This window comes from Zonotrichia leucophrys, chromosome 4 (genome assembly GCF_028769735.1).
Source record: "Zonotrichia leucophrys gambelii isolate GWCS_2022_RI chromosome 4, RI_Zleu_2.0, whole genome shotgun sequence".
Taxonomy (NCBI): domain Eukaryota; kingdom Metazoa; phylum Chordata; class Aves; order Passeriformes; family Passerellidae; genus Zonotrichia; species Zonotrichia leucophrys.
Window position 1 is genome coordinate 50,258,440 of NC_088173.1, and position 25,307 is coordinate 50,283,746.

Here is a 25,307-nt window from a genome sequence, read left to right on the forward strand (position 1 = left end):
GACTCTTTTCTCATTAGATGCAAACAGAACTGGCCCAAGTTCATTTTCTGCATAGTAACTGAGAACTTGTGATAAACCCCCAATATATTTGGCAGTATCAGTAGGTGAGCAGGTCTGCTGGCACTTTTGTGCTCCCAAGCAGCATGTGGCCCTTAGATAGGGCTATCTGGAAATGAGCTTTCCCACCACAGGACCTGCATACCACACTCCAGGCTGGCAGTATTTGCTTTCCCTTCCAGTTTCCTGGTTTGTAAATTCTTCTCATTTACTCTCACAGGATGATACACACCACCAGGTAGGTTTTTTCCCAACTGCACTTTTATATTTCTCACCTGGTCTGACTGCATCTTGTAGGTTCATCTCATTATCTTTGCAGCCTATGAAGGAGAAAAGAAAATGCAGAATCCCTCATTCACTGTACCCCAGAACTCCTCAATTTGCTGGTCTTTAATTGAATTGACCTGTTTGCAAGTTCAGAAGAAATAAAAACTACATTGACAAAAGAAGAAAAACAGTTTTTTCCACCTTTTTACATTTCTCACAAGTTAATTACCACTGTCAATCTATAATCAGAAAGAAGAAGGGCAAATTTTCTTTTGTTCTTATTGAACCACATACAAAGACTGAATTTTATTATGATACAAAAGGAAAGAATTTGTCATCATTAACTGTAATGTTTTCGGGAAGGAGGTTAGATAGGAGACTTAGCATCATTAAAGGTTTTTATCTAAAGATTTCCTGCCTCAAGTAATTGTTCTGAAGAAGTAAACACACAGAGAGATTATGTCATTAAGTCTCTTTAATGAAGTTCTGTGGTAAGTGCTGTTTTGTAGGCTCATTTGAAGATATTTTTGAAAAAAATCTCTGGGGTTTTGTTTATTTACTTATTTTGCAGATACTTTGCAAAACTGTGACTAAATAATAAATTTTGTGTTCACTCTATTGCTACTAGCTTAGTTCTTTGAAATCAAATGGGGTGGCTGTTATGGGGCTCCTTTCTTTAATTACTAGTGGAGCCTCAGGAAGCTAACACAGATACAGCAAATTTGGTTAAAAAGATGATTTTTAAAATTCTCTTTTATAATATTCATTTCTAAGCATAAGCATCTGGGTAAACTGCTGCACATGTCTGTGCAGGGCTAGAAAACTGTGTGGTTTATACAAAATGCCCGTGAAGGATCACCTACTCAGACATTATCAGTATTCTTTGTTGAATTACTCTGAATATTCCTCCCATTCACTGGGCAGTTCCTAACACTGCAGTGTCTGCATTTCTCTTTCTGAGAATTAATCCACATATTACACATAACCCTGACTTTGGCAATTTATTCTTTCTGGGTTTCCATAGCTTGAAATACTGAAGCAGATTAACAGAGACCAGTTCCTCAGCATTAGATATATGTGTATTTTCAACTTTTATGGAGACTACAAAGAAATTTCTGTAGGTACTCTTCCTATCAGAAAATCTGCAGCACTTCTGTCTTTTTATCCGGTAGTACAACATTCTAATTTTAAAAGCAACTTTAAAGTGTTTTCCCAAAGAGATTTCTCCTCAGGTCCCTCAGTAAGAAGTTTCTCTGAAGGAATCTCATGAGAACTTGTTGCCTGCTCTTGTACAGCAGGCATGGTCTATTAGAAATTAATTTAAAACATTTTCCAGAATGGAAAATGTTTTAATTCTAATTTAATTCTAGCAGCTATTGGTGGTGCAAGTAATGCTCCATTGTGTCACCAATGAACTGTCTGATTATACAATTATTTTTCCTTTAGTGTAGGACCTGACCCTCTAACAAAGTTTTGACCCTTCTTAATTTGTGGGGCAGTGTAAAGCTTGTCTTTACTGACTTCATTATGATATTACTTCTCACCTGAAACTCTTTTGGAAGCATGGAAAGTGAGGGGAAATAATCTGCCATTTCCTTTCTCGTTGCTCTCTTCAGTGGAATTGCTGGTAGGAAATCTGTAATGCCAATGATTTTTCAAGTGCTCCCAACTTTTTCAAGATTTCCATGGAGTGTGGTCTCTTTTTCAACACATACATTTGCAGAAAACTAGGTAAAAACTCGTGAAGGAAACAAAATTGTGATGAAAGGAATCTTATCACTTCGGAAAATACCTGTTTGCCAGAGTTAGATTCACATGAAAACAACACCTTGCTAAACATGTGACAAAGAATGCATTCTCTTTCCATACACCAGCATAAAGAATATTATTTCCCCCACCCAAACTTACACATGGGAAATTAATAAAAGAAGAGAATTGTTTTATTAACACCTTCTGCTTCCAAGTACCTCTGCAGGACCTGCACCATTAGTAAGGACATCATGGAAGAGGCTTGAGTGAAGGAGGTCAGAAGAACTGTGCAGCAAAAACTACATTATTCCTCCCTTACAGAAGCTCTAAGGATCGCTGCTCCAATTTCAATTTTCCACTTTTCCTGCTTCTTCATTCCCAAAGGCACATTAAAGAAGAGGGAGCATTTGTTCTCTGTCTGTTTCTTTCTGAATAATGAGCGATCATTTGTGTTATCTGATTAGGGCTTGCTACATTCCAAATTAATTAAAAATTAAAGAGAAAAAAAGAAAAGGAGGAAAATTTTAGCATCTACAGGGTCGAATACCTTGGACAACACAGCAGCAGAGTTGTGTGGTGTGGGATGACTGCTCTTGGCTTTTGATGCTGTGGGCATGGGAAGGAGGCCTCAGTAAGCAAGTTCTCAGGATAAAGCCTGAGAATTTTACCCTTCTCAGGATAAAGCTTGTGCAGTTTCTTGGGAGGCTGAGCCAAGGTACTGCAGGGCCCTGTTCTCTGAGGTAAGGCTCCTCTGGAACAGTACAATATGCTCTTTGAGGTGTTTTGTTAATAGCATCCAGCACGCAGGTAGGACGTAGCTCTCCTCCCACAAAGCAAAATTACAGGAACAATTAATAAAAGGTCTCCAATTCAGGGGATTATTCTGCCTGTGACTTAAGCCTGAGGAGGATCATTATCACCAGCCAGCAGAGGATCTATAAATAACCCATGGAGCTCAGTTTAGCCTCTCAGGGGGAATTCAGAGCTTTGTCTAAGTGTGGTTTGAGGCAAATATTATCATAAAGCAACTTATTGTTTTACTTCACAGTGGTGAGGAAATCAGCGTTTCTTATTATCAGGACAACTGACATTATTCCAGCCTGTCACCAAGACTTGTGGCAGATCAGGGAGAAAGAGTGAGGCAAAACTGCAATTCCCCAGCAAGCACCTTTCTCAGAAAAGGGGAGAAGAGGATACCCTAATTCTGAAAATGCTCACTGGTAGTTGTGGGAGCAGGCCCAATCCAGCCCTTCATGGGCAGGTAGAGCAGGAGCAGCAGGCAGGCTCCTCTTCCACACCAGAAATGCTGTTTTCATAAAAATTTCTTTCATTTCTTCCTATAAAGGCTGTGCACATGTTCTGTCTGGCCGAGTATTTTGCATCTCCCTCAGCTGGGTGGTCAGGAGATGAAGACTTGCAGGCTTTATCAGATGGTGAAGTTATGCTATTAATTTAGTTTGTACATTCAACCCCATGCCTGGTGATGTGGTCCTTGCTTTAGTGAAAAAATGTTGCATGCCTGCCAGTGAAAACATACAATATTTTTCTTGCTAAAACAGTGATATTACCTCCAGAAATGTTGATAAAGCCATATACAAAAGCAAAGCAGCCCAATACCATGCTGCTAGAACTATGATCCCTTAAAAATAATGCTTGAGTAGGCTAGTTCTTCTATTTTTATCAATTCAACATTATTTACTTGTTATTAATGGCAACAGAAATTATTTTATTATTCTTAAGAACACAACCTCTCTGTTTTATCTGTCTAAAGATACTGAAGCAGCCAGATACTTCCCTTATTTATGAGCAGCAGCCAAGGGGTAACTGAGGAGAAAAAAAGGAGGCTTCTAAATGGATGTCCTATCCCTGGAAGGGTTCAAGGCCAGGCTGGACAGGGCTTGGAGCAACCTGGTCTGCTGGAAGCTGTTCCTGCCTATGGCAGGGGGTTGGAACCAGGTGATTTTAAGGTCCCTTCCAAACCAAACTATTCCATGATTCTCTGCAAAATACCTTTTTCTACATGTCAAAACTGTACCACTCTACCTGGAAAATAGATACATAATAGTCCATCCAGTGTGAAAATAATTATTTATATACCAGTCTATGGAAATAAGTGGATAAAGCACTCCCATTGTGAGGTGTCTGTAGGGAAACTGGCCTTGAAGCTTATGATTTCAAAAAAATTGTGATAATAAGGTGCCATGGTTGCACTCAGAATAGGTCAAATTAGGTTAGAATGGTGTCAGTCAAAAAATCCATTTATGATTGACACATTGCACAATGAAATTAAAAATGAAAATAATAAGAGGAAGAGCAAGAGCTTACTTAGCAGTTTCAGGGCCCTGAGTGCACCAAGAGAACAAATTACAGAGTTGCCATTTTGTAAATTAAATCTACTTTTTCATGGCAATGGAAAAATAATTTTAAAAATCCAACTTTCCAACATTGCTGCATTTTAGCAATATAGAGGTAATTTACAGAATTTGTGGAATCTGCATTTCTGGGCATGTCTTAGAACAGCCTATACAAATATCTGTCTGAGTTACTACACCTGATCCCAGAGAACAGAATTTATGGCTGGGATTTTACACAGCCCTACATATCTGTGATTTCATAGACCTCTATTGCAGCAAAGCAGATTTTTATTTAAATGTGGTATCCCCTAATCAACCCCTGCCATATTATATTATTTACCTTAATGGTTTTGTAGGTAAGAAAGCTTGATGCATAATTTATAAGTTGTTCTGTACACTAGTAATGGATGTATATGAAAACACATTTTCCACAACCTAAGTAAGAGACTCTGACCACATTTGGCCAACTTATTGACCTTGCTGTCTCAAAAGGCAGGAGAGGAAATGCACTCAAAAAGCAGCCAGGCTAAATGGAGTGACCTGTACATGTTCTGTATTTCAGAATCTGAAAGACCAGTTGTATTTACTGTTACTGCAATCCCAACACAAAAATGTATTCCCAGAAGCATTCTCTGGAGTAGAGCACAGTGACTGCTAATACAGCAGCAAGATGGCCAATCCAAATTCAGAGCAAAGGAGCTGGGCAATGACCCAAATATATTTGCCTGAGCTGTGACTTGGTGAATGAGAAATGAACATTTTTGTTGGTTAAGAGCAGCTCTCGCACAGAATGTTTTATTTGCCTTATCCCCAGCCTGGCCTGATTTTAGATGTATGTCAAAGTCCTTTTTTATCCCTGAAAATTAATGAAAATTATTTAATTTCTCATGCACTGATAAAGAGGTATGCATCTTTTATGTCAGCTACTATTTTTTGCTTTTTGCCAATGCTTTACTTAAAAGCTCATAAAACTAATGGGTTTGTTCTAATAAAAAGGAAAACCCTTGAGACCTCATATTCCCTGGCTGCACAGAGCTGCACAGATGAGGGCAAGCTTCTCATAAATCCCTTCAAGCTGAAAGATGTAGTAAAACTTAGGCATACTGTGTTTTGGAAGCCAGGAGGCATTTGCAGGCATCTGCAGCATCGAGGGATGTACCTGTTTACCTCCATGCTCCAAAGAAACATGTTCAGAAAGCAGCAGGAATCATCAACCCTGGAAACTTGAGAAGAAACCTCGTCATGTAACTGTCTTGGTTCATTATCCACTTTTTTCTTTGCTACCTCCACTTTCAGGGTTCTCAGAGATGACTTCAGTTTGTGCCCAAGCTGTCATCAGTATGAAAAACTACTACTTTTCCAGCTCTCACAAAATCCTGCCTGTCCTGTGACAGGTTATTTGTGACAGCTTGTGCCTTTCCAGTGTCTTCTGTGGTTTCTGCAAAGGGAAGAAATTATCATCATCTCTTTACAGCTGCCAGCTGTGACTGCTTTTGAAAGCACTTTCAAACCTTTTCTAGTGAAAAGAGGTACAGGCAGATCATCTGGCCCTAAACTTGTTATCAACTTAACATTTGGAGTAGTGGCTACACCACAGCAATTATTTATGTTCTTTAAGCTCTTTGGAAAAAAAATGAAGCACTCTGTAAGCATTAAACATCTGTTCATATGGCAACACGAGCATTCCCAGGTGAGTGCTTGCACAACGGGAAAGGTCTAAAATGCAAACACTTTTTAGAAGCACCAAATTCAGGTGGACTCAGGTCTCCTGTCTCAGGCACTTTGCCCTGCTCAGCAGTGCCCACTTGTCACATTCACATCACGCTGACAAGTGAAGCTCCCTGGATGAGTTGGGATTATCAGGAAGGAGGAAGCTGAACACTGCAAGCCTTGAATAGAAATCCAAGGTGGTTTTTGTTCTTGGGACCTTTTCACCTTCTCCCTGATGTCCTCTACCTGTGTTTTCCCTGAGGAAGCATGCAAGTCTGATAGGAATCAAAATCTTGCAGTTACCCTTTTGGCATTTAAACCCCCACTTCCAGCAGTGGATTCTGGTAGAGCTGCTATCTCCAAGTTCTTACCATGCCTGTGATAATACAGAAAAACTCAGAGGGAGCTGGTAAAGCAATCCCTCTCAGAGCTTTCCCCTTCTGACCATAATGTACCAGCTGACCTCAGGGACCAAATGTAGGTGGCTAAACTGGAAAGCCAGTTAGATTCCCTTGTTACATTCCCTAATGCAGGCATTTAGAGTGAGTGTTTGGAAGAGCTGCTCCTTTTCTGCACTGATACATAAGGGAGGTAGGAAGGCTCTTAATCCATTACTTAAATTTGAAGTAAGACAGTGTGATATCTTCTCTGCTCCTGCTATGGCTCACTGCAGGATGTCCACCTGAGCTCTGAGGCAATTTAATAATTAGGATGTAAATTGGAGGGAGATGGATTTTAAAGGCTCTTTGCCTTTAATACTGCAATAGTTATCTAGCTTGAAAAAACCACATGCACAAATCCACTGTGTTGCTGCATGCAGTCCCTAGACAACAACAACGGCGTTCAGCCATGGAAAATTATTTACTTGGACAAAGATGAAGGATTCTGGAGTAGCTTTCTAACAAAGGACAAGACAGAAGCAGGTAAAACACCTAATTACTTTCAAGACAAGTCCCTTTAGATTTAGGGAGAGCATTTTGTAGCACTAATGGGTGCCCAGGCAGCAGATGCCCTGCCTTGCCCTTTTTCTAAGGGTGTGGACCTGCCACAAATAGGACAGAGTGGAAGATTATGTCATTCTGAGATACTTATCCATTCCAGCCCTGCCTCTGCCTGTAAAAAGGTTTAAATGGGATTTTTTTTATTTCTTAATTCTGGCTTAATTCTGATAAGAGGTTTTATGGCTGTGGGCTAGGTAGGTTTGTTGCATTACACTGGCTGAAAGGTTATAAAGACAGCCATCACTGAGAATTACATCTCTGGTTTCCCAAGACTATTCCCTTCATTTTACCTGGAAGTACTTCTGTCACAAGACCACCATACTTCTCAGCCACACAAATTTTAACAGCTTACATTGTTATAATATAGTAATATAGTGAATAATAAATATTAAATCATGTGTCTCATAAATAAATCTGTAAATGAGAGCGATGCACCAAAAAATCAAGCTACATAAAATAATGAGTTTTAACAAAAATCATGCAGCTCGTAATTTTTTTATATAGGCAAGGCTCAGAAGAATATATACATTTACTTTCAATCCCAAGTTTGTGTCTGGAACAATGTCCTCTGCCAGTCAGTTTTAATAGAAACATAGGATCTGCCATGCTCCATTATGCCCATGATCCATCAAGTCCAATACCGTCCCCTCTGCCTGGCAAATGCAAGATGCTTCAAAGGAAGGCAAATTGTCCATTGTGCACTTGGCCAATTTTTCAATTTGAATAGTCCATTGTGCAAAAGCCACTCCATCCTTCATGTCGAGTCCTTGTCCCATGTGGTTGCAAATGTTAAAGTAATCAAATGGCATGAATGACCCAATGTACCGCTTTAATATTTTAATAACATTTAAGGCTGTGTTTATGCTCTGGTTGGGTCTGTTTCTCTTGAACTGTCAATTGTTTTTGTGCACAATGCTGCTCACATTCATTCTCATTATCTCTCCCATTTCTATTTCAATTCAGCAGCTGAATAAATCAATAGTATTCACAAATCTCCACAATTTTGGGCCAGTATTAAAAAAATCACTTCTGATTTTAAATAGACATTAGAGGAGATTTCTATTAAACAGCTACAAACAGGATGCACTGGTCAGAGCCTTGCAGGAGTGCTCCATAGAATTCCCATCATTTGAATCATATTCTGCTGCTGCTGAACTGGGTCCAGATGCCTCAGTAAGAACTACTGATAATTATTGCTGCATTGCGTGGGGATGGCAGCAGAGGGAAAAGAGGAAAGATGGGCAAAGTAAAGGAATATAAGTAGGGAACTTACATGGGAACAAGCGAGCTTTATGTGCCTTGGAACACAAAATTTCCTGCTTATTTTTCTTCATGGGATGTACAATCAGGTTTAACATCTCAGTATGTGACAGGGATCTTTCAGCTCCTGCAAGGCAAGGGCATCCTTGTGCCTTGTATCTGGATTTTATTTGTGGTTTCCACAAAACTGGATGCTTGCTGATTATTTAATTTGCTCAGCATATCTAATCTAATAGGGCTGCAGGGAGACACTGCTCAGGACAGTGTCTAGCAGTCCTTTCAGGATCTAATGAGCTGCGTTGTGTTAATTGTGGGAATGTCACAGGGAGAAAAGGGCAAAATACTGATATACTGAAGCTTCCTTCCCTCTGAATACCTACCTCCTTTCTGTGGTAAAGCAAGCTCTTGCCTCCTCCTCAAAATATTTCAGTAATTTCCTATGTATCTCACTGGTTTGGGGACAAGTCAGTGCATCATTCTTGGCCTTTTCCAGAACTTTGCTCATGTTCACAATAATTTTCACACTCCCCTTTTTACACTGCAAATGTAGATGCTACAAAGTTGAGGTGTGTGAGGCTCCTGAAGTTTTCTTTTTTTAATGTAATACTGCAGTTCAGTTATTTTCTGTTGATTACATGTGTAAAAGGGATTTTATTAATTTGAGAACCCAATTTTGGCCACAATGCAAATTTTTAAAATGCTTCTGTAAGTCTTTCAACATACTGGTTTTACACACAGGATGAACACCTAATGCATATTTACTCACCTGATTTTAACAAGCCCCTGAATAACCTTGGGATCTCTTCAAATGAATTCTATGCCCACATCAAAGTCCACAATGTGCAAACTCCCAGTTTTCCAAAATCTGACTTGCAAGCACTTATTTCTGTCAACAGTTTTTCCATCTGATAAAAACTGTTTTTTCCCTTATGGACTAATGTTGATGCTTAGAATTTCAATGTTTCAGGGCTTACTCTACCTCTGGCTATTCAGATGAATTTCCTTTGAGCTCTCTATTGGTAAGAAATCCCTGTTAGCTGAACCTGGAAGCTTAAGGGGTGGGATTCCTAGACAAAGCCCTCATTGTTGCAGGCAGTTTCCACACAGCAGCTCTGGTAATGTAATGAAAAATACTGAAGGAGATGGAAATACCTCTATTATAGGCATATAAATGCTTTCTGCATGAAAGACACTTCCTAGTGTCTGTCTGTCATGTTATCACAAAATACTTGGCCTTCTACTCAAGCTCTTCTGCTGAATAAGCAGCTCAGCTCTCATCCTCTGAGTTTTAATGGGAGCTGTAGTTGCAGTTTACTCCTAAAAACCAGGACAGGGATTTTTGAAAAATTAATGCAGCATCTGAGGGTCTCCTGAGTTTTACCTTTTTGCCTTAATTTGGCTGAGGTACCAGTCCAGTTGGACTTGGCTCTGCCCTGAAACCCTAGGAAAATTTCTCCCAGCTTTTTATGGGTTACTGTTCCTACTGAAAGCCAAATATCAACCTCAAACTTCACTGAATGTGGTTGCAATGGGATTGATGGAATTGACCTGAACTCACAAAAAAAACCCCAAAAAACCCCACAAAAACAAAACAAAGAAACCAACCAAAGCAAAACCAAAAAAGACAAACAAAAAAACCAAGACAAGATCCCTAAAGGTTTTTTTGCTTTGCTTAATTTGGAAACTAAAGTGGGAAATGTGACGTCCATATCTGCGTGTCAGCACCTGGTCACACGTGCTGGGTACCACAGGGACCACTGAAAGACAGAAGTGCTGAGGTTCTTTTTCCTTATTTTTACCTCTACAAACTTCTTCCTTCCCAAAACACATATTAATTCAGTGGGACACAACCTGTTATTGACAACAGAAGAGTTATTCTAATTTTTTTGGCAAAACATTTTGTATCTTCAATATATTCTAAATTGCCTGCACAGAATAATTTATAATAATGGCATATCTCCCTTTTCCCACACTTTCTCACCTTCTCTGTTAGTTGCTTCAAAGATTGTTACCAGCAGTGTAACAGGAATAGTCTTTTTCCAAATATCCTGTTTGCTTGGGGTTTTCTTCTTTTTGTTATTGAGCACCTCTCAGTTGCTAGAAATGCTGGCATTTCCTCACTCCTTTTTATGAACAGTGGCTTTTCTTACATATAAGGCAGGACAACTGTGGCAGAAGTACATACAGGATTTTTTTTCATTTCATAACACAGTATATGGGATCCCCAACCTTTTATAGAAAACCTCCACTTGCCACAATGAGGTGAGTTAAACATGCTCTATGCGATGAAAAAGCAGGGTGTTGGCACCTGTGGCTGCTTCAATCAGACTTGAGGCTTCACCATGCCTCTGATATCAAGTCTGATTAATTCCTAATGAATGTTTCTGTTTCTTAGTTCAGAGGTGAGCTGTGGCCTCTTTATAATAAGTTTATTACCTGGAGGCTAAAGACTAACCCACCAATATCATCTCCTGCTCCCCTGGGAATGATGACACTCAGAGAGCTCAGCCCTTCACTTAGCACTGAACAGCATTTCAAGGGTGAGAATTATTTGGTAGAGCTGGAAACACAATTTCTGCTGTACCAGATAATGAGGCTTTTATTTCCCTTGGCCCCAAAAGACTCTGGAGCTGCACAGGAGGAGGTGCTCCCACTCACAGCAGAGCTACAGTGCTTAGCAGGCTCTTCCTCTGATCTCCTCCCCCTGGTAGCTGTCCATCCCTCTGCCACGGGATGGAAAGCAGGGCTTGGGATGACCCCCTGAGTTGCTGTCACTCCAACAGAGAGCACCTGTGCTGGAATGTTATCACCTACTCCACAGCAGCCCACAGGAGGAGAGATTACATTTTCAATCAACACTGTGCACTGCGGTATTTACTCCTCTTCCAACCAGAGGAGTTTAATGCTCTGAGGCACACAAGTAGTTAGGACCAGATGGTATTTATCCAATGATGAGGTTTAAGGAAAGTAGGCTCTGAACTATGACAGAATCAGGCAATCTTTCAGTCAGAACTGCCAGACACCCTGGACAAGGGGCTTAGAAGAGTGCAAACCTGGATGAAGGGTTTTCTCCTCCTCAGGGAGCCATGCTTCTCACTCAGATTTGTCTTTCATACTAGTGAGCTGCTGCTTGAAGTTCTTTCTGCTAAGGAGTCACAAGTGAGAATGTGTCTACAGATTAAAATACATTACAACACAAAGCAGTGTGAAAAAGCCACTTGTTTCTGGGTTTAAAAATCACGTGAACTATTTGAATTCATCACTTGACCTTTCTGCCTTTTGCTATTATTTTAATTATGTCCTGCTTCCCCTGTTCTGATCCCCACAGTGACTCAAATCCCCCAATCAGAGAAAGATCAAACTGTGTCCAAAAATACTCAGACTTAATTACTTGCACAGGATGGAAATCATTGATAACTTGCTAAAATAAGAGCTACTCTGCACTCCATGCATCCATTGCAACCCTCAGCCTCATTAGTTGAAACACTGGAAATATCCCTGCAGTAACTTCTGTTATCAACCAGCAAAGTGACAGGAGGGCACATTGCACTCACCCACCCATATTTGCATCACTGTCAAGAAGAAAAATGATTTGTTAAAGATGTTGGCTTGTGACAATAAATCTACTTATCATGTGGTTCCCAGCACTCAGCTGTAGGCTAAGGTTCATGTTTACATTTTCAAGGAGTATTGGCTGACACAGGGACAGGGAAACCAATCTAGGGAAAAAATCCAGCCTTTATATAGAAACGATAAGGAAATCTTAAGAAAGTAAAGTTTATAGAGGTTATAAGCTACATTCAGTCCCCAGGGCAATGCAGAGATAAGGGAAATTGATTCTGCAGTCCCTTTCCGAGTGGCAAGCTTGCTAACTTCTAATTTCTACTAGTAGGACTGAAAAGAGAAGAATGAAACTTCATTGGCACAGGCTCAGGATCCTGTGGATTTGTTCCAAAGTGGATTGGATTTGTCTAAAGACATACCTGGCTTGCCTTAGGAAAAAAGGAACTAATAGGTGCAAACGTGTAAATGTACATATAGTTGCCACTTAATGCCAAAAAACAAAGCATTTGTCCATTTTTTCTTTGAAAATGTAGCCAGTGTCTACCTCATGGTACCACTGGCACTTCAGTAGCCTTCTATTATAATTAAGTAAACCACATAATACCATTGCAATGCACAGCTCTGAGGGCCTGGTTTGCAGTAGGTGATTTGACAGCATTTTATACCCACTCACTTCACATGGGCCTGAATGGCTGCACAGGGTGCCTGAAATTACAGGCTCAAGTCTCTGGAATGTGTCTTTTCATCTCATGTAAAAAAGCCTTAAACCATAATATTAGTTCTGAGGCTGAGATCTGCTTACAGATCAGTGACATCATATCACTCCTTTTCCCCTCACGCTGATTGAACCTGTTTAGACTTTCATAGAAGTCCTTGATGCAGGAGCTAAATGTCCTTGAAAACACTGGGTTCTTGGCAAGTAGGCAAATTCCCAGTATGAGGCAAAGAAGGCCAATTCTGCTTTCATTACACTGTTGCTATTCCCACCAACTTCCCAATTTTTGTAAAAGTAGTACACACACGTTGGAGAAGGGTTCAATGTACTGCACGACCTGGATTCTATTTCTAGCATTACCATGAGTGTCTTTTTGCTTCTCTTCACCTGTCACTTCAAGCAAATAAAAAACAGTTTTGTCTCTTGAGGGAAGCTACTCTTCCTTTTTTTTTTCCTAATAAACAGAAAAATAATAATTTGGCATGCAACATACAAGTTGTTCCACAAGGGAAAGGGTTACTAGAAGTTTCTTGCATGTTGCTGGTTCTTAACTAAATCACTTGGTTTCAACAAGGAGATCATAGTGCCTACAACACAATTTCCAACAAACAGGTCAGATTTCTTTTCAAATTAACAGTGTCAATGTACCTGTCAGAGAAGTTCTGGTAAGGGATAACCCCAGGGCATAATGATCTTTTTCCTCATCACATTTCCCAATCTTAGTTAAGTTATTATCTGCTGATTTAGGTGCTTCATAGACCTGCAAGGTCTTATTGCTATGGTAGTTTAGTCTAAGAAGCTGAATATATTTCCTGCTATTTTATTATAATAAATTCTAGCTGTGCTGTGTTCATATTTCAGGTGTTTACTTCATTCATTGAGTTTAAAGAAGCTGAAAAAGAATGGGAGATATACAGAACTCGTGTTTCGGACAATCTTTCAAGGAAAGGTGTTGCTGAGCATTCTTAGGAGACACTTTGCTTCAATTTAGAAAATCTATTTCTTGATCATTCCCTTCCACATGAAGAACACTGCCAAGGGAAACTTGGAGATCTGAGTTGTATCTATCTCATCATTTTGAGGAGGACACAACAATTCTGCCAGAGAGTAATCTATCCATACAAACAAAGCTTTGTCCCACTCCAATTCCACCTTGGCTTCATCAAGTCAGTCTGGTGAAAAGAATGAGGGACTGTACTTTGACTGCCACTCCAAACCCAACATGAAATAGTTATGGCATTAAACCCATGTTCTACAAGAAAATGATGAATAACCTAGCACCTAGTAATAAAATACCACCCCTGCTCTATTTCCCTGTTAGCTGTAACTCCTTAGGGCTGTTCTGCTCCTGCTCTGTCCTCAGGGTAGTGTTCCTTCCATTACTTCACTCCAGTCTAAGCAACTTCCAGGAAGCATTTTTCTAGATTAAAATGACATCACTTTCAAACCCTGTAAATTCAACTCAGCATTCACAAAATGTACTGGATTGGCAGCCTTTGACTGTAAAGTCTTTGCCCAGCTGAATCTACAGCCAGCACAAGCTTGCCTGCCTTGCTTTGCCTGGAATTTCAAATTTATTCATCTTGTCTCCCTCACTTTCTTCAACTTGGCTATGTTGACATCTGTTTGGTACTGTGATAACATGAAATATTTTTAAGAATAAATATTCAGAACACTGGGATTAATGAAATTATAAATGCTTTCAAAAACATGAGCCATTAAGAAAAATCAGTTTTCTGGGACATTCAGCCCTGACCAGGATTTTGTAGGTATAATTTCAGTACTCTTAGATTTCACTTGTTTTGCTGTTTCAGAAGTGCAGCTTCATGCATTTCATTTGTCTGAATTTGGCACTTCAGATCCTCCACCATAGCACCAAGGCACAGCAATGATTATTAATTTCTTACTGTCAGGTAAGGCAGTGATGGCTGAAGTTGAATCATAACAGGATTCTCACATCCCTGATCCAATGGTAACAGCCAAACACTTCAAACTGTGGTAAATTCCCTATAAACCCCTTCACTGTGACCAAGGGAACTACCCTACACATTCCATTTAGAAATATGCATTATTTCTAACACTGTAACCATACAAAGTACTTTGGAGATTTGCAGTGGATTCTCTTGTTGCCATGCTGGCTGGTTTTAGGCTGGATCTCATGGAAAGAAACAAAGGGGAATATGACACTTCATCTAAACACATCTAAGGAACCATCTAGTTCAGCTTGGTGGCTCTGTGACACTATGGGGAGAAAGAAAAAAGGATTTGGTAAATTGTTTTTACACTACCTTTGTCCTTCAGTACTAAGATTACTCAGGGAGTTATCATCTTACCCCTTGAAATGGAGAGCTGTATCATGAAGGTTTCTGCAAGGACTACTTCCAAGTCATCTTTCCAAGGATGAATTCCAGGGTATTATTCGTGATAATATCTGGATAACAGATAGAACATTACCTTTCACTATAGGAACAGCAAACCAATCTCTATTACACAATACTCAAATTATGAAAAAAAACCCCCAGCCCACAGAACACAATTCAAGTTAGTCATGGGAGACGTAATAGAGAAAGCAAGAATAAAACTTCCTTAAAACTAAGAACTAATATTAAAACAATTTTCTATCTCTTTCTGAAAAGAAAACAAACAAAAAACCAAACATACCTTGATATGTGAATGCCTTGCTCTGAGCATACATTTGTGAGGCAAGAGGATTTCTCATTGACTTTCAGCTGTACTTTTATGTTTTGTTCTCAAGGGAAATAGTCAAGGCAATTGAAAGTCCATTTCTGTAGCCCCCCTGCAATAACAGAGGACTTTTATTAAAAAAAGGAACACAATATGGGCAGTACCATTTGTTGAGTCAAAGGATCCCTGCAAGAAGACAAGGTTTGATGTAGACAGATTGCTGCATGGCCATGCTTTAAAATGTATAACACTAATGCAGACGTATAATTAGGTTAGACACCTAGACTGAAATTAATAACCCCAAGCACTTCAGAGCTACAGTAGCTACACTACATATCAGTTTCTGGGAGAGCAAAATTTGCTCTGTTATGCACATAATTCCACTGAAAGTCAAAAGGCTTCTGCATGTGATGAAAAACATAAAAACCCACTTCCCTAAACAGTTCAAGATGCAAGTTAATTAAATTGATGAAAACAAAGCCTTCTTCCTTCACGGCTACAGCTGAGAAAATTATCTCTGTGAAACCCTTGGCTGGCTTTTCCTGTGCTTCATGAGGACAAACTTTGTACATACAGAAAACAACAAAGGCAAAACCAGGGACAGTACTGAAAACAGTGTGAGCTAATAAGTATGTTACACTAAGACTACTTGATGAGACTCACAAATGAGAATTTCTTCCTAGTGGTGATACGTGGATAAAAAGTCCACTTTCTCTGAAGTAATAGGAAAGCTTAAATAAATTTCAACTTCAGCAGCACCTGAATACAGATTTGGAATGTGGTTTCATGGAAATTTATACCCATACTGCTCAAAAAAGTTTAAAGCAAGAGAAAAATGGCATCTCAGCATGATGCAGACAAAGTAAAGTCTTTATTATATATAAATTAACACATGCACTCTAAATGTACCTACCATTCTGCAAAAAAAAAATGCTCACAGGCTCTGCCTTGATTGTAAAGGGGTTGCCCTCACAAAATAATTTTCCCTGTGAAATAATGCACCAAAAAAAAAAAAAATCTCCTAATAAGGAAAGAGGTAATATGTCTCTACAGGAAGAATCTTTGTGACTGGGCTCTATAGAGCATAATGTGTTCTGATTACATGCCATGGGCGTCTCAGCATCCTCCCACTGTTTTCCAGCTTGGCACCACACAGAAATACAACAGTCAAGCCTAAGGCAGAGACATCTGGAACACTTCGGGGAACATCGGCTTGCTCGGTAAGTCAGTCACAAGTACCTTTTTTTTTTTTACCTGCACATTTCAACTTCACATGTTTCCAGTGTGGGGCTGGATATTTCTCTAAGCACCTGCCGAGCTTTGTACAGCTTTGGCCGGGCTGTTGGCCGCTTTGGCCAGAATTACTTTGCTGCGGACAGACCCCGCCTCACGGCTCCGGGCTCCCTCAGGACTCGGCGCCGGCTCAGCGGGCACCTCCCGAGGGCTTCCCCTCACACCCGGCTCGGCTCGGCGGGCACCTCCCGAGGGCTTCCCCTCACACCCCGCTCGGCTCGGCGGGCACCTCCCGAGGGCTTCCCCTCACACCCGGCTCGGCTCAGCGGGCACCTCCCGAGGGCTTCCCCTTACGCCCGGCTCAGCGGGCACCTACCCAGGAGTCCCCTCACGCCGGACTCGGCGGCCACCTCCCTAGGACTTCCCCTCACACCCGGCTCAGCTCGGTGGGCACCTCCTGAGAGCTTCCCCTCACACCCGACCTGACAAGAGCAGGATTCACCCCAAGCCAGCAGCAGCGGGCGGCTGGGGGGCATTTGTAGCGCTCCTGGGGCAGAGCGCCGCCCCCTCACGCCCCCCCGCTCCAGGCCTTGAGAGGCGGAGGTGGGACGGGCGCGCCTCCTCCTCTCCGGAGCGCTCGCTGTGGGAGGCGGGGGCGCTCTCCGTGGCCCCGCTGCCTCCGTGATGATGCCGTCCTAGTGAGGGATGATGACAGGCAGAAGAGGAGGAGGAGGGGAGCAGAGTCGCCGCCGCTGTTGGCAGCCCTGTTCCTTGCTTACCTCGCCGGCAGTTCCTGGCTCCCGCTGCCAGGCTGCGCATCGCGCCGCCTTGCCGACGGGCGGCGGGGTGGCCGTGGGTTTGTGGTGAGAGGTTTGTCCTCTCTAGGTGCTCTGTCCCCCGCCGAGCAGGGCTTGTGTCTCCTTTCTCCTCCTCCTGCTTCCTTCCCCGCCGCACACGCTGCCGGACGAGGCCGGCCGGGAGCGGGAGCAGCGGCGCTCGCCGCCGCCTAAGGAAACCCTGACCATGTCGAGCAAGGGCAGGAAGAGCAAGGAGCAGGGGAGAGTGACCTTCCCCCCGCAGCAGGAGGAGGAGGAGGAAGGGGCAGAGGAAGAGGAGCAGCAGCGCCGGCGCCGCGGCTGGAGAGGCGTCAATGGGGGGCCGGAGCCCCCTCCGCCGCCGCAAAGAGCTGTCAAAACCCTCCGGGAGCCCTACGGATACTACCCGCCCCCCCCTTTTGCCAGCACCATGTAAGTGGGGCCCGGGGGGGTGTTCGGAGGGGCAACTTCCCCGAGCAGGGATGCGGCTCCCGGCGAGTTTTGGGCCCGGGGGTGCGGCCCCGTCCCGGCCGATCCCGGGAGCGGCCGCTCGGCTCCCAGCGCCCCGAGGGGCTCCGAGTGCCCCGGCCTGCCCTCGGCCCCCTCCCCTGCCCCGGCTCTGCTTCCTCGGCGTCAGGCGGGCACAGGTGTATGCCGGGGCAGAGAAGAGTCCATCCCGTCCTTGTTTCTTGTTTTCTCTCTGGATGGAAGTGCAGCTGATCCCGGGAAATTGACCAATTGTTGGCTCGGCTAAGGTTCAGAGAACCCGTTGCTAATGCTGCCGCTTTATTCTTATATATTTTTAAAAGCTATGCTGAGATAAAGCTGAATTCCCCACAGAAATCTAGGACACCTGTACAGAAAAGCCTTAGTTCTGGAGATGCACCTTATCTTGCTTGGATGTGCTTTTCCAAAATATCCATTTATTTGCCAAGGCACAATCCTAAACATCTATCTATGTAGATACATGAAGAGATGCTGCCCATGCAAATACACCTACTGCAAAATAAATGCATTCAATGTTACTAGTAGGGGTGATAACTTTCTTTTCCCTGACTTCCAAAATGTAGGTTGTCCATGAATAATTCACCAATTTTTATATCATGCCGCAGTTTAGGTAGACTTAACCTCAGAGGGTTGCTTGACTATTTTATGTTTTCCTGACAACGTTTAGTTCTTAATTAAATATTTTAATTATGAGATAGCAAGCACTGAGTTTTAAGATAAGATATTCAGCATCTGTAGAAGCCTTAATTAAAATCACCCCAGAGAAAACTGTAAAATACAGAAATAATTAGGGTAGTGTTTAGAATGGGATAACCACAAATAATGGTGGGGTTTACCATCCCTGTGCATAAATTCTTCACAAATACCCTGTGCCCAGCGATTTGCACTTGGAGTGAATTGGACTTTCACATGTCTTCAGCTGTCAGAAAGTTAGTTGTGCTTGAGTTACTTGTCTGGACTCCCATGTAGATGATGGAATGGGAGCAGAAATAGCAGCGGGAAAAGTAGTATAGCAATTTATCTTCTTTTTTGGAGGTGCCTGTCTTTATCTGCCATAAAAAGAGACTTAGACACATTATTTTTAGACAGTTGAAGCTGGCTCAGATGAATTGCAAGCTGTGAGTCCTCAACTTCTGGGTCCCAAGTGTCCTTCTAGAGAGGTTGACATGCTCCTGTGTAGAAGAAATGGGTACACCACGGGGTGGGGGGATCAAACTGGAGTGCAGTTTACACAGCTGTAGGTGTTTGAGCCTGGAATGAGCTCTGTCTCATGGAATTGTTTCTGGTGGATAATTCTTGATATCCTGGGAATCTGTGAGCCCAATGGACTGACAAAAGAATTGACATGGATTAATGTAGTAAGAGTATATTGAACTGTTGGGTATAGAGGCAAAAGACACAGAATTAGATTTTCCCTGTTATGTGACTGTGGTTATCCTTGGTGTAGCAGTGGGGTTTTTCTCCTGGAGTAACACTGTGTGTTTGGTGCAAGTGCCTAAAATCATTGTGCATGTTGATGAGATAAAGATGAGCATCAGCTCGTTCCTGATGTGCTCAGATTGACACATGTCAGGCTTTAGCAGGCACAGAGTGAGAGTCCTTGGCTGGAAGGATTTGTAGTGTGAATAGTCAGCACAAGGTGTGAGGGAAAGAGGAAGGAAGATATGAAGGAGTTTGCCCATGAAGGCAGACATGGCTGGGTTCTGAAATCTCTGAAAGCAGCAGCCTGTGCAAAGTGCCTGTCAGTGTACAGCTGGCTCCCTCCTGTGCCAAATATGGCTGGGAAAAAAAAGTAATTAACCTCAGATTCCCACTAAGATTGCAGACTGGAGGTAGTACTTGTTTCACAGGGTACTCTGTGCCCCAGTGGGGAAAAGGTGGACAAGACCTGTAAATGAAATGTAGTAGGCATCAGATACCTGACTTCCCAAGTCTCTGAAAATCACAGTGTAGTTTTCTGGCTAGAGAGACAGAACACAAAGAAAGGACTAAGTTTCAGAGGAGCTTTACAATTCTTTGTTGGTACAGCCCTGTTAACTTGGCTCTTTCCTGGTGAGATGTTTGCCTTATTCTGTGTGTGCATAAATGCCCTCCTGCCATCAAAACATGGTTCTTTTTTCCCACAGGAATTCTGAGGGTTGGTGTTTTCCTTTGAGGAGTTATTGAAGGGTAATGGTCAGAAAAAGCTCTGCATAGTTTCGTGGGGCAGGAGTTTGTTCCATCCCCTAAGTGCATGTATACCTCCTCCTGATATTTCACTGTAATTTTTTTTCCATTTTTTGGACTAAATCTTTCCAGTTTGGAGCCAGCACTTGTGTGAGATGACATGAGGGCATTTTGGATGATGGATTGTGTCGTTTCAGACCAGTGGGAGAGTATAGACCTCAGTCAGATCTTGCAGCTGGCCTGATTTATGTTCTGCTGTTCAGCTGAATTAGCCTCCCTCTTCTGGAAAGCCCAGGCAGTAGCTCACAGAAAGGAAAAGGAAGCTGTCATTTAATACATCTTGGATTTTGGTGCAGGGACTCCCAAATTTTTTGGAACATGAGCCAGTGTGCATGAAGGAGACGCCAGTTTTAGTGGTGAAGAAACAAATTTATCCCATTTGGCCCATTCTGACACAGGAGAAGCAGAGACTGGAGAGAGGGGAAAGCCTTCCTTTGGGAAAGGCAGTGAGGATGGGATTGCCCCTCCAGCGCTGCTTCTGGTCCTGCTCAGAGCCAGGAGCTGCTTCCTCCCATGGAAGAGCTGGTTTTTTTTCTGCTGCAGTAGCAAATAAAACACTTGAGATGGCTTACTTTGAGAAATCTCAGGAGACTTTAACCACAACTGCTCTTGTGTGTGTGTGTCTGAGCACTTCTGTAAGGCAGTTATGGGTCTGTAATTTTCAAACTGGGGCCTCAGAGGTGACTTTTGGCAGAACAAGAGGCACGATCTGCATCTCCTGCTCGGCTGACTCTGGTGGTGTTTCTTTTAAGAGCTGTTGGCATTGCGTGCTTATCAGATCTGTCTGTTACCACTGGGCTGCATTTCCTTTTCAGGGCTAGAAGGGAATCAGGATCACTCGTGTGCTGTAGTTTAGCGGGGGGTAAACTGCTTGTAAATTGTTGATGCCATCTTTTATTGCATGTGATAGTTCAGGGAGAGTAACAGCCTGTTCTTCAGCATGAATTTCTCTATGGATCGGGGAAGACCCAGGATAAAATCTCTGTTTCTTCAGCTACTCTCCTTTCCTTTAAAATTGCTTATGCTGTGTGCAGTGTTAAAAAGTAGACTTAGAAACAAAACTATAAATCCTTTGGACTGCTGTAGATAAAGAGCGGGATAAGGAAAAAGGAATTCTCAGGTCAACTCTCCATCCCACATTTCTTTTCTGCTGCAGTTCTAGATTGAACATGAAAAGGGATAGGTAGAGTAACAGTAGAAATCTGTAATTGAAACAGCCCATGGCAGAAGCAGAGAGGTTGTTGTGCTTTTTTCCAGTCCTTTGTAGTTGCTGTGCTGCTCAAATGTCTTGCTTTGTACATTCCTTGTAGGAATAACTCTGACCAGGCAAGGATATGATGCAATGTAAGGTCATAGTAAAACAGGAGACGAGTGGGCATTGATTGTTCCACGGAAAATCTTTTTTAAAATAATTTATTTCCCATATGAAGGTCATACATTTTAAATGAAAATACTTGAGGTAAGCAAAAACATGTTGTAATGTAGGAGAGGCTTTTGTATGTCTTATTTACCAGGTCTGTAATGAACCAATGAATTGTTCAGCGTGCACACAACATTGCTGTGTCTGAGAGCTTGTGATGCTTTTCATTAGGGAAAGGCCTTGAAAGGTGCTGTGCTCCTTTAGGAGCCTTGGCCTCACTCATGTGGGAGTTCTGCTGCACAGCAGAGCTGAAGAGTGACTGATCCTGAAGGTTGCTGCACAGTTCCTGACGTTCTTCCTTCTTTCCAGTGCAGTTTTGGAGTTCCTCAAGACAGCTGCAGGCTCAGGGCCGAGTGAAACGTGTCCAGATGTGGTGGGACAGGTGTGCTTCATTCAGTTTACATGGCTAATCTCCAATTCCATCCTTCTTTATCTCTACTGGCCAATTAATACAGAATAATTGGGCATTTTTCTTACTTGGTTCTTTTGTGGTTTTATTGCCATGCATTCTACAGATATCTTGATGGTTTTGTGTATGTGTTTTTCAACTATTTGGAACAGTTGGGAGGTGAAGCATCATGATTCCCATCTCTCCTTCCCCCTTTTTTAAATTAGGTTGTCAGTACCTTACAGAGACAAGGCTGAGTATTTGAACTTTCAAGGCTTTGCAAATAGAACACAAGTAATTAATGCACACTTAGTTCTACTTTAATAATATTTTTAAGCCAGTCTCATGATGTTGAGAGATGCAACTTGAGATTTTGCTGGTTTGATTATTTCAGATGGCAAATAATACATATAAAATATGCTGAAAGTGGTCAAACACGTAAAACTAAAAACTAACTATTTTATCCATAGTTTGGGATAGCTAAAATATTAGATGTAAGAAAAGGAAAGCAGAAAAAGGAATAGGAGACCCAGTACCCGATTGTTGCATGCATTACTCTGACCAGAGCTATTTTGGCTTCAAGGTCCTTGAATTTGCTGAGGGAAAAGTGGAAAAAAAGAGGGGAGAAGTGTGGATGAACACAGCAGCCTCGTGGCCCTGTGGTGCTGCACAAGAGTTTTTGCTTTTTGTTTTTTTTTGGAGATGCCTTGACAATATTTTAGTCATTAAAATACCAAGCATTGTCCATCTTTGTTTTGAGAAGGTATTGCAGTCACTTCAGATCCATCATTTCTGTCAAAAGGTTTACAGTTAAGGATATCTTCCTTCCTAGGAAGCCGCTCTTGAGAGGACACTTTTGAAAGGAGATGTGTGTGTCTCTGCAGAAGTCACATGAATCACCTCAGTGATCACCCAGATAGTGGGGTTTGAATGGAAGGTAGATAATTTGAAATATGATATTTATTTTCATTTTATGCTGAAAAATTAAACTGAATATATAAGAAAAAATGTATTGTGTATTTCATAAAAGATAAATGAGATTCAAAGTGGCAGCTTAGAGTCTTCTTAAAACAAGAAGTCAGCAAGAGTCAATTTGTTTTGTCTTTGTTACATTTTTAATAGCTATAATTTTTTTTCTTCATAACATTCAACACTACATTTCTGTATCTGTGTGATTTTGGATGTGGAGGATGAGTGGAAGTGTAACAGCAAAGACAATAAGATCTTGTTTAAAAAGAAATTATGAGAAGACAATGTATCTGGTTTTACTTCTGATTTTGCTGGGCAATAAGACAGCAGCGAACTGTGGCTGTTCAAAATGTGCACTCTGGGCTCAAGTCTTTATTTCTGAGCACTCCTAAGTGGGAAATATGCCTGAGGTTTAAGACATTAAATCAATTCTGTCTTTAACAGAGTTACAAATCCTTTCTGTTATGCAGCCGTTTTTATAGATTTAAAGAAAGTGGTATGGAAGTGGGGAAAAAAAAGAAAGAATGGATCATGTCATGTTTGCCTTGTCATCTTTCAAAGAGTAAATAGCAGTTAACATTGCTTATTCTATGGTGCCATTCGGGCTATTTCAGGTAGTCCAGAAATGGCAGCCACAGATAACAAGGTAAAAAGATCAAATGCCTCATCCCAGGAGAGACCTGCCCTTGCTAATGAGTTTCACAGTCTCTCTGCTTGATGAGCAACTGAGCTGCCTGTTTGTGTTCACTGAAATGCCCAGGGCTTGGACTGGGTTTTAGGATGTTTGTGGCGGTGATCAAGTGATTAAATTGTACATTTTGATGTAGATAGCTGCAAGGGCAGGCCTGTCCTTCCAACCTGGATGCAATTAGTTCTGCCCAATGAGAAATCCTGGGGCTGGCAGTGCTGCATCCAGAGATGGCAACGGGCATATTTGGTGCAGTGGCAACAGAGCAACAGAGCTCCTTGTTGAGAGACCACACCCTCAAAAATCAACCCCCAGCAGCACTTAGGAGGCTGTTTCTCTGTCTGTGGATTTGAACCTGCATCAGTTTGGGTGTTTACCTTCCAAAGCTGCCCATGCAGATGTTACTGTGTCCACTTTAATGCAGAGCCCTTGTGTGCCCAAAGGTGTGTGTGGCATTTTTCCCTTGGTTCTGTCTTTTTTGCAGACTGACAGGGTTTGCTTAAAAAGGGTTGTTTAATATTTTGGTTTGCCCTTGGCATTCATTACATGGACTCACATCTCTTCTAATGCACTGAGGGTAGAAGGATTAATTTCCTTTTCAGTTTTTCTGTCTGGCCTTTTACTCCTGTGTCTGAGTTTTTCAGCAAAGTGAAAAAAAAAATTAATTTTCACAATGCTCCTGTAAGATGGGAGCCAACTGTTCTATTTTCTAAAGATGAGGAACAGAGGCACGTAGGACCTAAGAAACAAATTTGGAACTTGAAAGATTTCTTTATCTCTATGTATTATGTGTATATATATATATGTAGAGCATTGTATGTATTGAAAGCACACCTCCATTAAGTCATATTGTTTATCAGCAGCACTTGGTGTCTCCATGCCCATGAAATCATCCCAAGTGATCTCTGTCTCTTGAGCTACTGGATAAACTGATAGCAGCTGGAGGCTGCCTTCCTCACTGTTCAGCTGGACTAGAGACTGCAAGGGAGATTGCTGACCTTGCCAGGCAGTTGTCTCCTGCTGCTGTTTGCTCCAGCTAGGCAGTGTCTGCCCCTCAGCCTCTCATCCTGGGTCCCTTCTCTTTGCAATTTCTGTCCAGTCTCTCTGCTGTGAACCTCCCTGCCCCTCTCTTGTTTCCTTGCCTTGCTAGATCCAGCTCAGCATCCCATCTGCCTGTTCTCTGAGCACATTCCCTGGTTCATAATTCCAGTTTCTGTGTTTGCCAAATTAGCTTGCTCAGCCATTCTTTTCATCTGTTACCCTTCCCTTTCCTCCCTCTTTCTTCTTTTGCAACTGGTTTCTGTGGAGAATTCACGGGTTCGCTGGTTCTCATTTTCCTTTAAAACATTTTTTTCCTACACCCAGGTTTCCTCTTTCTAGTGCAGCAGTTATCTCAATTTTCATTCCTTAACTCTTTGACTTGCCTTTTTTTTTTTTGATCATGGCACAAGAATGTGCACACAGCCCCTCTCAGCTCCCGAAATGGGTGATGTAGAAACAGGCCCAATGCAATCCTCAGCATTGCAGGAGTCCACTGGAGTGAGAGCTGATCCCAGTCCATACTTGATGACTCCTGGTGCCTGGAACCTGTGAACAGTTTACTTGTAGAAAGTCTGCTGAATTTAGTGTATTTAGTATTGTCATCCAAAAATCTGTAATTGGACAAAGTGATTTGTGAGTAGAAGCTTCCAGGTTTAAC

The 25,307-nt window shown here is 42.0% G+C and overlaps 1 protein-coding gene and 1 long non-coding RNA gene across 6 annotated transcripts in view; one reads left to right on the plus strand and one right to left on the minus strand.

Annotated features, from left to right (window-relative positions):
* Nucleotides 1-2,677: 2,677 nt before the first annotated feature.
* Nucleotides 2,678-17,069, minus strand: LOC135446982 (uncharacterized). Of its 3 annotated transcripts, none has more exons than XR_010439960.1 (7): nucleotides 16,617-17,069; nucleotides 15,339-15,474; nucleotides 15,011-15,108; nucleotides 11,452-11,543; nucleotides 10,380-10,564; nucleotides 8,412-8,525; nucleotides 2,678-3,592 (listed from the first exon to the last, which is right to left on the minus strand). It is a non-coding gene; the product is annotated as an uncharacterized LOC135446982 (long non-coding RNA). The 3 variants fall into 3 exon arrangements; XR_010439959.1 differs by lacking the exon at nucleotides 2,678-3,592 and adding an exon at nucleotides 5,022-5,865; XR_010439961.1 differs by lacking the exons at nucleotides 2,678-3,592; nucleotides 8,412-8,525 and adding an exon at nucleotides 10,116-10,249.
* A 161-nt stretch (nucleotides 17,070-17,230) lies between these two features.
* The window catches only part of TRPC3 (transient receptor potential cation channel subfamily C member 3), a 32,916-nt gene continuing 24,839 nt past the window's right edge, over nucleotides 17,231-25,307 (plus strand). For all 3 annotated transcript variants that reach the window (XM_064711618.1, XM_064711619.1, XM_064711620.1), the window contains exon 1: nucleotides 17,231-17,842. In XM_064711618.1, coding sequence (XP_064567688.1) covers nucleotides 17,619-17,842 — 224 coding nt within the window. In that variant the 5' untranslated portion in view covers nucleotides 17,231-17,618. The remainder of the gene's footprint in view (nucleotides 17,843-25,307) is intronic.